Here is a 15020-nt window from a genome sequence, read left to right on the forward strand (position 1 = left end):
TGCCATGTGCCCTAAGTTTGCCAATGTGGTGACCCCTTGAACTATAAAAGAAGGCCCGAGGCTTCCATTGAGGAGGGCCGAAGATCCGAGATTAGAAGGTTGGCATCAGGGATAGACCAGGCATAGGCAGTCCGACGTAAGAGAAGGGTTGGTGTTCCGACCGCCGGAGACGAGCAGCGTCTGCTTCTCCCTCCTCCTCGGGCCGCCGTAGTTTAGGCTAGAGCTCACAGCTCCGACTGCTCGTTGTAACCTTCCCTTGTGCCATCCACCACCATCTATACACACAAAGCAGGACATAGGGTATTACACCTTCGGGTGGCCCAAACCTGGGTAAATCGCCGGAGTCGATGTCCTTACCGGTGGGGCTCGGAGCATTCTCCCCACGCCCTGCTACCTAAACAAAAAGGGGGTGAACGCACTCTCGGTGTCCGTGTTCGCACACGCGACAAGTCCCTGGGGAGCCTAACGCTGACACGATGGGGCCGCATCTCATGCTCCTAGGATCCGGGATACCCCCGTATCCACGGAGCAGACAATGATGTTACAAAGAAGAACATTTTGACCGATTTTCGTTTATATGATCTGCATCTACAGTAATAATGAAGTATGCGCCAACAATGTAACCATGAGGTTTAGCTATCTAGTTGGTGGTTCAACTACCTGGATCTTGATTTCGTGGTGCGTAATTGACTACACGAGTCGCTTTTGCTTGATTTCTTCCTTGCATGTGTCACAGAGCAGCACGCACACGCACATGCCTACTCGCTCCTGACCGCTACCTTCTCAGGGCAGCTCGAAGGGTGAGCCCCTATTTGTCCATTTCGGTGGGGGGTGGGGGTGGGGTGGGATGGGGGGTGGGCGGGTTGGAGTGTTGGACAAATGGAGGTGTAGAAAGTATGTTGTTGTCCAATGGGAACGCCTATGTATCCTTTGACATGCGGGCCAAGCGGACAAGGTTTTGACAAGTTTTGCACAAATGGGGGATTCCCTATTCCCTCCCCAAATTTGGGGAAGAAATGGGGTTGGGGTTGTGTGTGTGTGGACAACTTTTAGACAAATGGTGGTCCTCATTGGGTTGCTTTTTAGTCCATGGACCCTTAAATAGACAAATAGCAAGGATATAAGGGGTACCTACGAGATGCCCTTAGCCCGTCCCCCGTCACAATGGTCGCTTTTCCCAAACCCTAAGCTCGCCACCGCTACCCAATACCCATATCCCTCGACTATATACCCCAGCCCAGACACCACCGCGAGATGGCACTCCCTGATGAGCTCGTCGAGGAGATCTTACTCCGTCTCCCGCCTGACGAGCCGTCTTCTCTCCTCCGGGCCTCCATGACAAGTAAGACCTGGCGGCACCAGATCTCCCGCCCCGAATTCCGCCGCCGTCTCTACGAGATCCATCGGAACCCTCCCCTCCTTGCCTAGAGGTGGGATGGTCCACGTGCATGGTCGAGCTGTTATTTTGCCTGCCTGAAGCTAATTTTGTTTGCCATTCACGACAATGGCACCTGTGTTATCTTCGTATGTACTGAAGCTGTGTGTTGTAATTATCACGTGACTGGGTGTCGTGATGCTCAGTCTTCAAGGCCCTCGTGGACTGTTTTATCTTGATCATGGTTTTTTTTAGCGAAGTTTTATCTTGATCATGTAACATACGAACGTATTGTTAGGCTGTAGCCTAACATGGGCCGTTGTGCTGCCGTGCATCCTAACGACTGGGCCGGATGAGAGCGTAATCGGGCCGAAAAAGAAATCATACATGGGCTAGCATGTAACAACTAGGCCGAATGAACAAACCGTAAACGGCCTTATCAAACGGGCTGGCCCATTACTTGGAGGCCTGTTGTCAAAAGGTAAACGGGCCGGCCCGTTATTCTAAGGCCTGGAGACAAACCGTAAATGGGCTGGCTGAAAAAACCATCAACAGGCCGGCCCGTTACTGTAGACTGCCAAGAAAATTCATAAATGGGCATGTTGAAAAAAAATATGAAACGGGCCGGCCCAATGGGCCTCGGCATTGTTGGGCCTGCCCACCGTGCATTATGGTGGGCCGGCCCACTGGGCCTCGATTCTGGTGGACCGGCCTAGGTAGCCCTAACGGGCCTCCCAAATTCTTGGGCCTCGAGGCACACGTGGCCGAATAGGAAGCTGACGTGCGGCCCTTCAAGATGCCGACCCGCATCCCATCAGGATGCCGACACGTGTTCGCACAGGAAGAAGACACGTGCCCAATAAGATGGCGACACGTGACACGGCAAGATCCCCACACGTGTAGGTCGGCAACGTCAACACGTGACCCTTGTAAAAGCCGACTCGTGAACCTATCCAAACTTGACACATGTCGTCCTCTGATAGGTCCGTACATCAACCACGTGTCGTCCCTGTGGCCTGCCTCGTGGCTTTGCCGGTCAATGCACGTGTTAAACGTTAGATTCACTTCTGACAATGCTGATGTCATCGTATCAGTGATGGCTTGACCGGCCTTAATGGGCTGGGCCGTCATTGAGGGCCAACTTGGTGACGGCTGGGACGTTCTGTCATGACCTACAATCTATGAGCACGGGTCAAAGGCGTTTAGCAGGACCGTCATAAAATATTTTGGATGACGGATTTTTGGCCCATTATGACAGTTTTAGAACGTCATAATTCAGGTAAATTCTTGTAGTGTCAACCACCTGAGCCTTGTTGTTGTCACCTGAGGCAACTAGGTTGCTGGGAAATTTTCGAGAATTTAATAAAGTTCCTAAACTTTTGAAGCCACTCTGCAAGATACGCACGTTCTTCGAGCGATCCGGGCAAGGAGGCCATAACGGCGTGCGGGAACAGGCCTGCTCGTTCTGGTTTTCTTCGTTGCGGGTGCGGGAATCAAAGCGTCGGCATTTGGGTCCTCAACCCTAGTCGACTGATCAAGCGCCTGGAGTCTTCCTCTCGGCTGCGTTTCTTCTCCGCCAGAAGGGGTTGGCCTGAAACATCTTCGAGTCCCTGCGGTCGATGGTATTATCAAAAGAACAGCTCAGCTACTGAAGCGACCGCCCCCGTACAGGGTTCGATTTATGTGCTTATTGTGCTAGTCCCTGGATCGACTCACTCGCACACACAGTTTCATGATGAAATATCAAGATACAAATGTCAAAGTACTTTATTACATCGCATCATCCAAAATTTAATAGTACTTACAACCTCGCATGACCCCTTGGGTCAGCATAACAAATAGAGTTTCAAAAAAAAAAACCATAGAACATTGTTCCAAAAACTGCGGCGGAAAAGGGTAGAACATAAGGGCCACACTACTCCAAGGTGAGAGCATGTTGGAATGTAAGCACATGACCCACAAGACAACGACGAACCTCACTCATCATCGGATCCACCTGCATTGTTAATTGCAGCCACTACGTGGTCAATACATTGAATGTATTGGCAAGTTCACCAGAGTTATAAAAGGACCTACCAAGTACATGCAGATTTTGGCTAAGTGACGTTTGGCTATTTGCATAAAAGCATCATTGTTCATCCTATCACTTTTAACCAAATAGTTTTATTTCTATTGGACACGGGATAGAAACACCCATGCTCCTATTAACCTAGAGCACATTGAGTAGATACATCAATTGCTACTACACTGTTCAATCCATTCATTTTATTAAGAAATTGGAATGAGTGAGACCTTCTTTACAGCCCCCAAATCTAGTTGCTCATAATTGTCCGTAATCGGGGACACGCCTAAGTACTTAGTTTGACACTCTCGAGAGGTGGTACACTTTACCCACAAGAAATCGACGTGTTAATCCCTTGTTGTCCTCAGGGTAGAGTAGCAACGGCATTGACTATAGGAATTTTCAGAACATAATCCCCCAGACCACCTGAGGGACGCGCCCCCAACTACACTGCTACATACCGATGTCACCTCGGATCTGGGTTCATATTTCTTACATCCATCCTGGCAGACCCCATAATACCATGTGGTTGTACTGGAAGCAACTAAACAGGAAACTAGTCCAGTCTCTCGTTAGCCCGGGTGGCATCCCACATATGCGATGCAGGCGCTCCCATAGAAATGGTGAGACGACTCATAGAAATGGACCTGACGTCGCATACATCTCAAATACATACTCAAAGCAGCCCACTCAGGACGGTTCATTGAATTATTTGTTTTGCCATACACTAGGAAAATCATACTTTAATTCAATAGTATCACATTGTAATAATACCACCCTCGTATACTAACATAGCATAACATTCACTACTACGATGGCAATTGGTGGTGAGGACATGGCAAGGGTATCCTATACTAGTAGGAGAAATCATAGCTAGCATATATACAATAATAATCCTAACAATGCAACTAATAAAATCTAGTGCATAATAAAATAATAGGATGATGGTCAAAGTGAACTTGCCTTGATAGCAGTTGGTATTCAAGCACTCCTCGCAATCACACTGTTCGCTTTCCGAGAAAACTAAACGAAACAAACAATGCATACATAAACATACAATACAATCAAAAAGAAAATATATGCCATGATGCAATGCATATCATGTGACATGATTGGGTTGATTTTATTTGAAATAAAACCAGATTATATTTTTGGTCCAAAGCATTTGCCATTAATATTTTGTATGCTAGGTTAATTGCAATAAACAAAACAAGGGATTAAAAACCCTAAGACAAGATTTTATTGGCATCAACCAATTAATTTAATTCAAAAAATTTATTTCTCTGTCCCAATGGATAGAGGACAATAAAAAAAAAATTTGGGCACTGGTTTCAATTAAAAAGGATTTCTAAACAAAAAGATATGATTTAAATGGCATTAAAGGCCTTTCTATAAATTTACTGTGGTTAAATTTTTTAAATTTAAATTTAAACTATGCTAAAAGATTCTACAGGTCAAGAGCTTTCCCAAAAAGGTAAAACTGGTCAAATTTGGCCCAGTGGTTTAAAAGTTATAAGCATTTGAAGTTCTAGGGGTGTTTCTGCAAAACTGCCATTTAATTAAACCGGGGTTTAAGTTTTTTTCATTTTAATCTTGGCCACGTGGCAGCTTCCTATTGGTGCCTACCGATTCGGGAAGGGATTAAATCTGGACCGTCGGATCTCACTTAAACGGATCGGACGATCCAGATCGCGTACCGGTTCGGGATTTAAGTGGTCTAATCATGACCGTTGATAAAGATCTAACGGCTGAGATGGAGCATGGCTTACCCGGCAGCGGCGCTAGGTTCCCGGCAAGGCTTCGGCGACAGGGGGACGCAGCGGCGGGCGGTTCCGGTGGAGCTCGGGCGTCAGGGAAGGGCTGGGTCGATGCGCGCGACGAGACGGTCACTCCGGTGGTCACGGTTCGCCTCGGGTGCGCGCGACGAGAAGGGTTCTGCCTCGAGCAGGCCCTCACCAACCGTGAAGCCACCGGAAGGGTGGCCGAGTGGAGAATGGAGTTGTCGGAGTTCGATCTACACTTCACGAACACCAAGAGCATCAAGAGTGCTATGTTGGCTGATTTCGTTGCGGAATGGACCTCAACAGGCATAGAAGAAGAGCAGCCGGAGACCAGCCTGCCCGGCAAGCTGGACGAAGGCCACTGGATCATGTACTTCGACGGCGCTTTCAGCCTGCAGGGAGCTGGCGCCGGAGTCTTTGTCGAGTCACCCACGGGAGACCAGCTGAAGTTCGCCATCCAACTCGACTTCCCCAACTCGACCAACAACACGGCTGCATACGAAGGTTGCTCGCCGGGTTGCGGGCGGCAATCGCCCTCGATATCAAGCGCCTAGTTGTTCGCGAGGATTCCCAACTCGTGATCAACCAGGTCAACAAGGACTACGACTTCCTGCAGATGGCAGCGTACGTGGATGAAGTCTGCAAGTTAGAACGCAAGTTCAAGGGTTTGTGATTTGAGCACGTCAAGCGCAAGGATAACTTCGCAGCTGACGAACTGTCCAAGCGGGCAGCAGAGCGCCGGAAGTTGCCGGCAGGGGTGTTCTGTCACAGGATAACTACGCCTTAAGGAGATAATGCGGGACGTGGCCTTAACCACCCATGATTAGGGGGGAGGTTAGGGAGGAAATCTCGCCCCCACCACTCTGCTCGTAACGACAGAGTCCATGGAGCAGCGCATGAACGGGGACCCGAAACGACTCGGGACCCACGCGCCGGTTAAGGGCGTAGCTCGGCAACCGACCAGGGGTGATTTCGCCCGGGAACAGGCGTTGCCGGCCCACGCCTGGGGTCTACTGTCGCACCAGTGGCACCCGGGGTACCACTGCTGCATGACGCGTGGGTCGCCTCGCTTGCTCCCCGCAAGGATAGCACCCCGGGCAACCCCATGCAAGCTGCTCGACAAGTCACCAGCCCGGCAAGGCTAGCCGGGCTGCGGGGGTTGCTCTGGAAGGCAACGAGAAGATTCCCGTCTGGGCGCCTCTCGGGAAGGTCGCTTGCCGGGGAGGGTGTTCCCGGGCGCAGGCGCTTACTACAGGCGCGGGACCAAGCAGGTAGAGCAACGACGCCACGTGGCCGCCCGGCGGGCTCCTTGTGCGCAGGGCTTGTCAGGGCGAGGAGTGAAGCACAACCAAGCATTTAATGCTCCGACAGAAAGGTGATTCCTCGTCCAGTCAGCCCACAATGACTGGCCTGCTGTGAATTCCAGGCACGTAGCGCCCTAGTCGCAGGGCTACTCACCATGCATGCAAGCCAGCACGGCAAGGGCAAGCTGCCCGGTTTCCTTGTTCGCCACTTGTCACCCATGCACCAAGGCACCTGTGGTATCACATTGAGTATAAAAGGAGGACCATCGCCAACGGTCAAAGGGTTCGGTTCCTTACAAGTTTTAGCCAGAAATAGCAAGTAGTCCTTAGCAAGAAAGGAGAGAGCACCCGGGGACTCCCCCGGCAACCTGTAAACCATTGTTCATCAGGTAATAAAAACACAGAAGCAGGACGTAGGGTTTTACACCTCAGAGTGGCCCGAACCTGGGTAAAACGAACTTGTGTTCCCTCACGCTTGACATTGGCCTCGCTGCGATCGCCGGAGCGACCCCCGACGCCATCTGCCAAACCTAAAAGGGGGTGCCGCTCACCCCCGATGTCTACGCCCCGGGCTACGACAGTTATTCCAGTCAAACCATGCTCATTGCATGAAGGTAAGCCCTATATTTAGGCCTGGGTATGCATCGACTGCATTCATGCAGTAAAACTTTCCTTTAAAGGGCCGTTCCCTAATTCATGTTCGGCGTGAAGATAAGACCCGTAGGCTTCCTACGGGGCCTGGAATCGCACCGGCTGCGTCATTCCACCGTTGATCATGGCACAAGATAGTGCTACTGATAATAGAGTCAAGCACTTGAAACTGGGATTTGACTCTGTAAGCCCCCGCGGGTTGAGTCAAATTTCGCCAGTTGCCAGGTTCGAGCCCGGGGACTCGAATACTGATGAAAGTTAATGTTGTCTTTGCCCTAGAGCGATTAACTGGACTCGACCCGTCGAGTACTCCAGGCACATTAAGCATTTATCCCCATGACCAAACATTGCCACACTTAGCTGAATTTTTATTTGACATATTGTCGAGTCAATAACGTTGTTATCGTCCAGCAGTCATACATTGAAAGATCGACTCAAACAGTCTTCGACTCGAGCACTTTTCATTCGAAGTTTGACTCGATGCACTTCCGAGTCAGCAGAGTTATACGTCTAACACCTTCAGTCGCAACTACCTCAACAGGTGCATAAAAGCTTTCGATTCTCTAAAGTCCCTACTCAAGTCTTCGACTCAACTAGGCACTTGGGGCTACTGACGTGGTTATGACTAACCACGTACTCGACTCGAGTATACCCATCATGGCCTAGCTGGGGGCCCACAAGGAAGCCTACTATGACTTCAGCGGTCCATATGCTCCACTTGCGGCTCAAGACAAAGAAGCTTAAACATAGTATGCCTCAACAATGTATTCGACCTGGGCTCTACCTGGGACCTAGTCTCCTGCATATATAAAGGGACCAGGAGGGGAGCAAAGATCAACCAATCTAGCATAGAAGCCGTCTGGACGCACTCGCCAGATCGAATCTGTGCATCTAGCCCCTAGCGGCACTCTTGTAATCGACTCATCAATACAATCCAGACAAGCAGGACGTAGGGGTATTACCTTCCGAGGGCCCCGAACCTAGGTAAATCGCATCCCCTGTGTCCTTGTTAGCCGACGATATCACCAACACATACACTCGAAACTTTCCTAGATACAAGTCCAATAATATGGAAATTGTCAAAGTCACCCCTTCGTCATAGAGGGTAGCTCCTCGACCCATGCCCCAGCTGCTCTCGATGCAGGGGAGTCATGAGCCGTTTCTTGATGCCTGTTTTGAGTAGACCGTTGGCTTTTTCAGCCTGCCCGTTGGTCTGCTGGTGCACCACGGTGGTGTAATTGAGGTGGATTCCCATCTCATCACAGAAGTCCTGGAACTCCTTTGAAATAAAATTGGAACCGTTATCCGTGATGATGCTATGAGGCACCCCAAAACGGAATATGATGGACCGGAAGAACAGGACGGCAGTAGTGCCGGTGGAGTTTGTGATAGGCATCGCCTCGATCCACTTTGTGAACTTGTCGATTGCGACAAGGAGGAAGGTGTGCCCTCCTTCTTTGGACCTGCGGAGCGGTCCTACCATGTCGAGTCCCCATTGGGCGAAGGGCAAAGCAAGGGGGATCGTTTAGCTTCAAAGCGGGCGCGTGTGGCTTGCAGGCAAACATCTGACAGGCTTTGCATCGAGTCATGATGCCTGCTGCGTCTTGCAGTGCTGTTGGCCAATAGAACCCAGCCCGGAACGCCTTTGCCACGATTGCGCGGCTGCTTGCGTGGTGGCCGCAGGTGCCTTGGTGGATGTAGATAAGAAGCTCGCGTCCTTCCTCAGGTTTGATGCACCGTTGGAGCACGCCGGAGACGCTCTGTTTGTAGAGCTCGCCGTCGATGATGGTGAAGCCTTTCGAGCAGCGAGCGATGCGACAAGCCTCGGCCACGTCCTCGAGCAGTTCCTGGCGTAGCATGTACGTGAGGAATGGTTGCATCCATGTTGGCTGAACCATAAGCACTTCGTCTGATTCTTCCTAACCGCTTGCGATCTCAGGGGTGGCTGTCGTCTCGGGGTCGACAGGACCGTCGCCAAGAATGGCTCCGTCGACTGGTGTCCGTTGCTTGGGGGCGATTGCACCCTTTTCCTTGATGGACCTTTGATGGATCACTTCCAAGTACACCCCAGGCGGGACTGGGGTGGGGGTAGAGCCGAGATTGGCCAGATTGTCGGCCTAGTCATTGCTGTTGCGGCCGATGTGGCGCAGCTCACAGCCATCAAACTGGACCTCCAATAGATTGTAAATGTCACGGCAGGTGATCATGGTGTTGGAGACGGCATCGCGGGTCTTCATTGTCTGTTGTACTATGAGGTAGGAGTTGCCGTAGATCATGAGTCGAGTGGCCCCGCAAATTTTGTCCATGCGCATGCCATGCAAGAGGGCCTCGTACTCGGCTTCATTGTTGGAGGGATTACGGAAATGCATCTGCAGCACGTAACGGAGCCTGTCCCCTTTTGGCGAGATGAGCACAATGCCTGCGCCAGCTCCCTCATGCCGCTTCCACCCGTCGAAGTACATCATCCACGAGCTGGACATGTCAGACGGGCCCAGAGTATGGGCCTCTGTCTACTAGGCGATGAAGTCGGAGAGCACCTGCGATTTGATCGACTTCCTCCACTCGTAAGTAAGGTTACGCAGGGAAAGCTCGATTCCCCACTCGGCGACTTGGCCTGTCGCCTCCGGGTTGTTGAGGATGTTCGCGAGTGGAGCTTCGCTGACCACCACAATCAGGTGTTCATGGAAGTAGTCCTTGAGCTTGCGTGCTGTCATGAAGATGCCATACACAAGCTTCTGATAGTGAGGGTAGCGCTGCTTAGTCGGTGAGAGCACCTCGCTGAGGTAGTAAACCGGGCGCTAGACGCCGTGGGTCTTGCCTTCTTCGGCTCTCTCGACTACAATAGCCGTGCTGATCACCTGAGTAGTGGCAGCGATGTAGAGTAGGAGCTGTTCGTCCTCATGAGGTGCGACGAGAATTGGAAAAGTTGACAGCTGGCGTTTCAGGTCCGCGAAGGCGACGCTAGCTTCGGGTGTCCACGTGAAATCCTCCTTCTTTTTCTTCAAGAGCTGGTAGAAGGGCAAGGCCTTTTCTCCCAGTTTGCTGATGAATTGACTCAAGGCGGCGAGTCACCCTGTGAGCTGCTGGAGCTCGTGGATCTTTGTCGGCTCCCCCATTGTTAGCATGGCCTGATTTTGGTTGGGTTGGCCTCTATGCATCGAGCCGAAAGGAAGTAGCCAAGTAGCTGTCCGGCGGGAACCCCGAAGGTGCATTTGGTGGGGTTGAGCTTGCTTGTACTTGTCCAGATTGTCGAACGTCTCTCGTATGTCATCGAGGAGAGATGCTTCCTTCTTGGTTTTAATAACGATGTCGTCGATATAAACCTGGACATTGTTCCAAAGTTGCGACTGCAGACAAGCCTGCATGCAGCGCTGATAGGTAGCTCCTGCATTTGTTCGTCCGAAGGGCATCGTCGTGTAGCAGAAGACACCATAAGGTGTGACGAACGCGGTATTTTTCTCGTCCTCAATCTTGAGTCGAATCTAGTTGTAGCCTGAGTAGGCATCGAGGAAACACAGGCATTCGCAGCCCACAGTCAAGTCGATGATCTGATCGATTCGAGGTAGGGGGAAGTGCTCCTTTGGGCAGTGCTTGTTGAGCGATGTGAAGTCGACGCACATGCGCAAGACCGTGGTATTCTTTTTTGGGACAAGGACAGGGTTTGCAACCCAGGTAGCTTGTTTTATTTCCCGAATGAACTTTGCTTCGAGGAGTCGATTGACTTCATCCCCGATAGCCTTGCGTTTCGGCTCCAAGAAACGCCGCATGGCCGGGTTGTCGAACCGGCTTGGGGTTCTCGTCAACATTGAGTGCGTTCTCAGCGAGTTCTCTAGAGATGCCTGGCATGTCAGCTGGTACCCAGGCAAAAATTCCCCGGCGCTCACGGAGGAACTCGACGAGCACGCTTTCCTATGCCCAGGAAAGGCTTGTTGAGATAATGGCAGTCTTGTTAGGGTCAGTCGGATGGATCTGAACTTCCTTCATATCTGCCTTTTTGTTAAACTCAAGCCGGGGAACCGCTTTCTTGGCGATGGGAGGCTGATCGTGATTAGTCATAGAGTTGATCTTCTCAAACTCCTCGTGCATGCCAATTGACTCGGAGATTTTGTTGAACTCCTTGTCGCAACAGTCGGACCGCGTGAAGTTTCCGAGGTAGTGATCACTCCATTAGGCCCAGGCATCATGAGCTTAAGGTAAGCGTAATGCGGGACCGCCATGAAGCGTTCCAACGCGACTCGACTCTAAACCACATGGTACTGGGATGGTGTGGAGGCCTAGACCCGTAAGGATCCGGACCTCTGTGTATTTATGTGCTAGTCCCTGGATCAAATGCTAGCACAGACAATTCCATTGATTAAATATCAAACACATGTCTATTACATCGGTTCCAATACAAATCCAGAGTACTTATTACAAGCCAAGCGGAAGTTCAAATAAAGCAAACTGATAAAGAGGGGGTCCCATCAACGCCACAGGTAAGTTGAGTGTAGACTCGCAACCCTGCGTTTTCTTCTTAATCTTCACTCCTCTGCACATGACAGGTGCAGGTCAGTACATTGAATGTACTTGCAAGTCTCACTTGTGTGATTAGGGGAAATGCATTGAAGTGATAAGGGATTTCCTAGTTTGTCTCCTAGGGTTGTTTTTGCAAAAAATGCTGCTTTTGGGGTTTTGAACTACTCATAGTATTTTCCTTTGAAAACCTCTATTTCTGGAGTTTTGGTAAAACATGGTTTGAACAATAGTACGGTCATTTTGTGGAGATTCACTCCACGACCTAGCTATGCACTTTGGGTCAACTGGCACTCACCTAGCATCCCTTTCTTTCCTGACTCATCCTGTGGAATCTTCCATTCAGTCAAAATAGTTTTGAAGTTTTTGAATACAAAACTTGAAGATCTCCACTTCTCCTGACTTAATGACTCAAGGTCGCCCGTAACCAGGGGCATGGCTAATCGATTAGATTGACACTCTGCAAAGGTTTGTACACTTTACCCACTTGACACAATCATTCCAAAGTGTTGCCTGACAACAAGCGTGCGCAACAGGTAAAGATTGTGACGAAGTCTTTCACTAGAAGCCCCCTGATACCTAATTCTGGCACCGCCCGCCCCATATGAGCACATTGGCCCTCTCCGGATGGCGATACCCAGGTAAGGGTTTCCCGCTAGTTAGTCGACCAAGTCAGAGCCCATATTAGCAAGTGGTTGCACAAGAAGCCTTTGGGTACATGAGAAGATTTGAACTCTTGGATTTCTGGATGGCGGTCTCCACCTTCTCCTGAGCATGTACCCGTTACGGGGTTACACCACTTGCCGACAGCCAGCTGGCCTCAATCATACCACTCCGTCCAGATAAAACATTTTTGTTTTGTTTCGAAAATATCTTTCCAAAAACATACTCGCTCATAAAGCGCTCTTAATACTTTTCAATATAGTTTGAGTCCCGGCCCGTTATAATAGTATAGCATGCTTTGGAAAATGTAAATACATAACCTATGGTATTTGGTGGCATGTCAATAAATCCTATAAGCAATCTACTAGGAATAACTAAACATGTTGTAAACGCATGTGATAAATACTTCATAAAAAAATAACTCTAATATGCATCCCTATGACATTGGAAACAAAATAGCATACGCAAAATTATAGGTGACTAAATGTTCAAGAAGTGTAACTTGCCTAGATCAGAAAAGCGGCTGCGATCGTCAACTCCCAAGCACTCGTCGCAATCACAATCCGGATAATCTAACGCGAAGAACGAAACAAAAATAAATGCATAGTTTCAAACATTTATCAAAAACCAAATATAACTCCAAATGAACTTCGGATCGATGAATTTATTCCAAACACTCAATAACAGAACCTAACGTCAAATAACTACAGTTATAGTGGTCATACCCAAAATTCTGAAGTCTAGGGTGAAGACTAGAATGGCTAAGTCTGAAATTCCAGAAATCTGCTACTGTTAACAGGTAGCAATTAATGATTAATGGGTAAAGGTCCTACTGTACAGAATATGAAACGAAAGGTAAGCTACTGTACAGTACTAAGATTATAATAACTAACGAAACAGGTGTCACCTCAATTGGATCAACAGAGAATTAGCTACTGGCTTGCCAACATGGCTAATCAGATCCTGAAACATTAAATATACTAAATTCTACTGAAAAGCTACTGAAGCTAGAGGGTTCCAATGACGGGAACTAATGAGATGAAATCAAGTCAATCTACTCTTAGAGTTTACACTTGTTTCATCCTCATCGGGGATGTGAGGCAAATCCTAATGACAGATCAACATGGCTAATCTATAAGAATGGTGCTGCAACTTCCTGCCGCGTTTCTGCCGCGGCAGAGTATCGGCAGGGGGGTGCTAAGAATACGGTTTGGCAAGGACGATGCAAAGCTGAAGATGAACTATCTACGGTTACCTTATACAGAGAGAACATAGAACATCTTACGCTCTACACAGAGGTGAAAACTAGAGCGCATAATGTTCAGCGGATTGCTAACAATCGAAGCCTAAAGAGAGCTAACTGAAGAACAGACTGCACAGAGAGAAAGTGAACAAGTTCATACCAAACCCCACTGGGATGAACGGAAATCGAAGAAGGGAGGCTTGGGGAAGAAGAAGAAGAAGAGGTGGTCGTGGTTCGCGGGTCCGAGGAAGAAGAATGGCGTCGGCGGCGAGCTCCGAGGCGGCGAGCTCCGAGGCGTGACGTGGTTCCGGCGGTGGCAGCCTCGGTCGTCGTCGTCGGGATCCCTCCGGCGTCCCTCGGCTTCGGGCGACGGTGTGGGGGTCGCGTAGGCGGCGGCGGTTTCACGGATTGGCCGGCGGTGCTCCGGCGATTGCTCGCCGAAGTTAGGAGAGGCGGTGGTTGGTGGGAAGGGGTGTGGGGCGAGGGGGCTAACGGGCGGGCAAGAGAGGGGGCGCAGGGGGTGATTTATAGGCTACAGAGGGGGTGCGGGGGCGCGGGCGTGGGGATTGTGGGCGTGGGCAGCGGTGAGGACTCCAGCCGGAGGTGAGGGATGACAGGCGGAACCCATGTGTCAGTGAGAGAGGAGAGAGAGAGAAAAGTGAGGGAGAAGATTGGTCGTTGGATCTGAGATGGAGGGCCACGATTAAAAGATACCCCTTCGGGGTTTAAGTGAAACCGCACTTCTCTATAATACGCTTTCCTGGGAAAGCGTACTTCCCGGAAAATGAAAAAGATTAAAAGAAAAGAATATTAAAATACCTTCCTGGGTATATAATTCACCCGAAAATTAATTTAAATCGTTTAAAAATACTAATGGCTTCGGAAAAATTCCATAAAATTCTGTAAAATGCTATATTTCATTTAGAGTCTAGGAAACATATTCCCACTCAAAAATAAAATAGTTAAAATAATTTGAATGTGTTTAAGCTTTGAATAAATTCATTTAAAAAACCTAGAATGCATTTTTAAATTCTAGAAAATTTCCAGATCAATTTCTATCATCATAGCACATTCCAAAACACCAATTTCAAAACCATAATGAGTTGCCAAAATTTTAAGATAAGGTCAAGGTGATATGCATGAGATATGAAAAAGGTGTGAACATCCAAAATTGAAATTTTGGGATGTTACAGATGGCCAGTCGACCACTTCGAAGTCGAGTCGCTCGCGTCAGAAGTTGTCGGGTGTGTCGAAAACTAAGTCAAGGCTGACTTTACCGACCGGGGTAGCCGCCTTGCCTGGTATGATGCCATGAAAAGTTGTATCGGTGGCGGTGAGCTTCGTCGTCGACCGGTTCATCCCCCGTAGGGTGTTGGCGTAGATGATGTTGAGGCCGCTGCCGCCATCGATAAACATCTTACTCATCATG

The 15020-nt window shown here is 49.4% G+C and overlaps 1 protein-coding gene across 1 annotated transcript; it reads right to left on the reverse strand.

Annotated features, from left to right (window-relative positions):
* Positions 1 to 8269: 8269 nt before the first annotated feature.
* Positions 8270 to 8656, reverse strand: LOC104583995 (uncharacterized protein K02A2.6-like). Its single transcript, XM_010238062.1, has one exon. It carries the CDS (start codon positions 8654 to 8656, stop codon positions 8270 to 8272), a length of 387 nt encoding a protein of 128 aa, XP_010236364.1.
* Between the last annotated feature and the right edge of the window lie 6364 nt (positions 8657 to 15020).

This window comes from Brachypodium distachyon, chromosome 3, assembly GCF_000005505.3.
Source record: "Brachypodium distachyon strain Bd21 chromosome 3, Brachypodium_distachyon_v3.0, whole genome shotgun sequence".
Lineage (NCBI taxonomy): Eukaryota > Viridiplantae > Streptophyta > Magnoliopsida > Poales > Poaceae > Brachypodium > Brachypodium distachyon.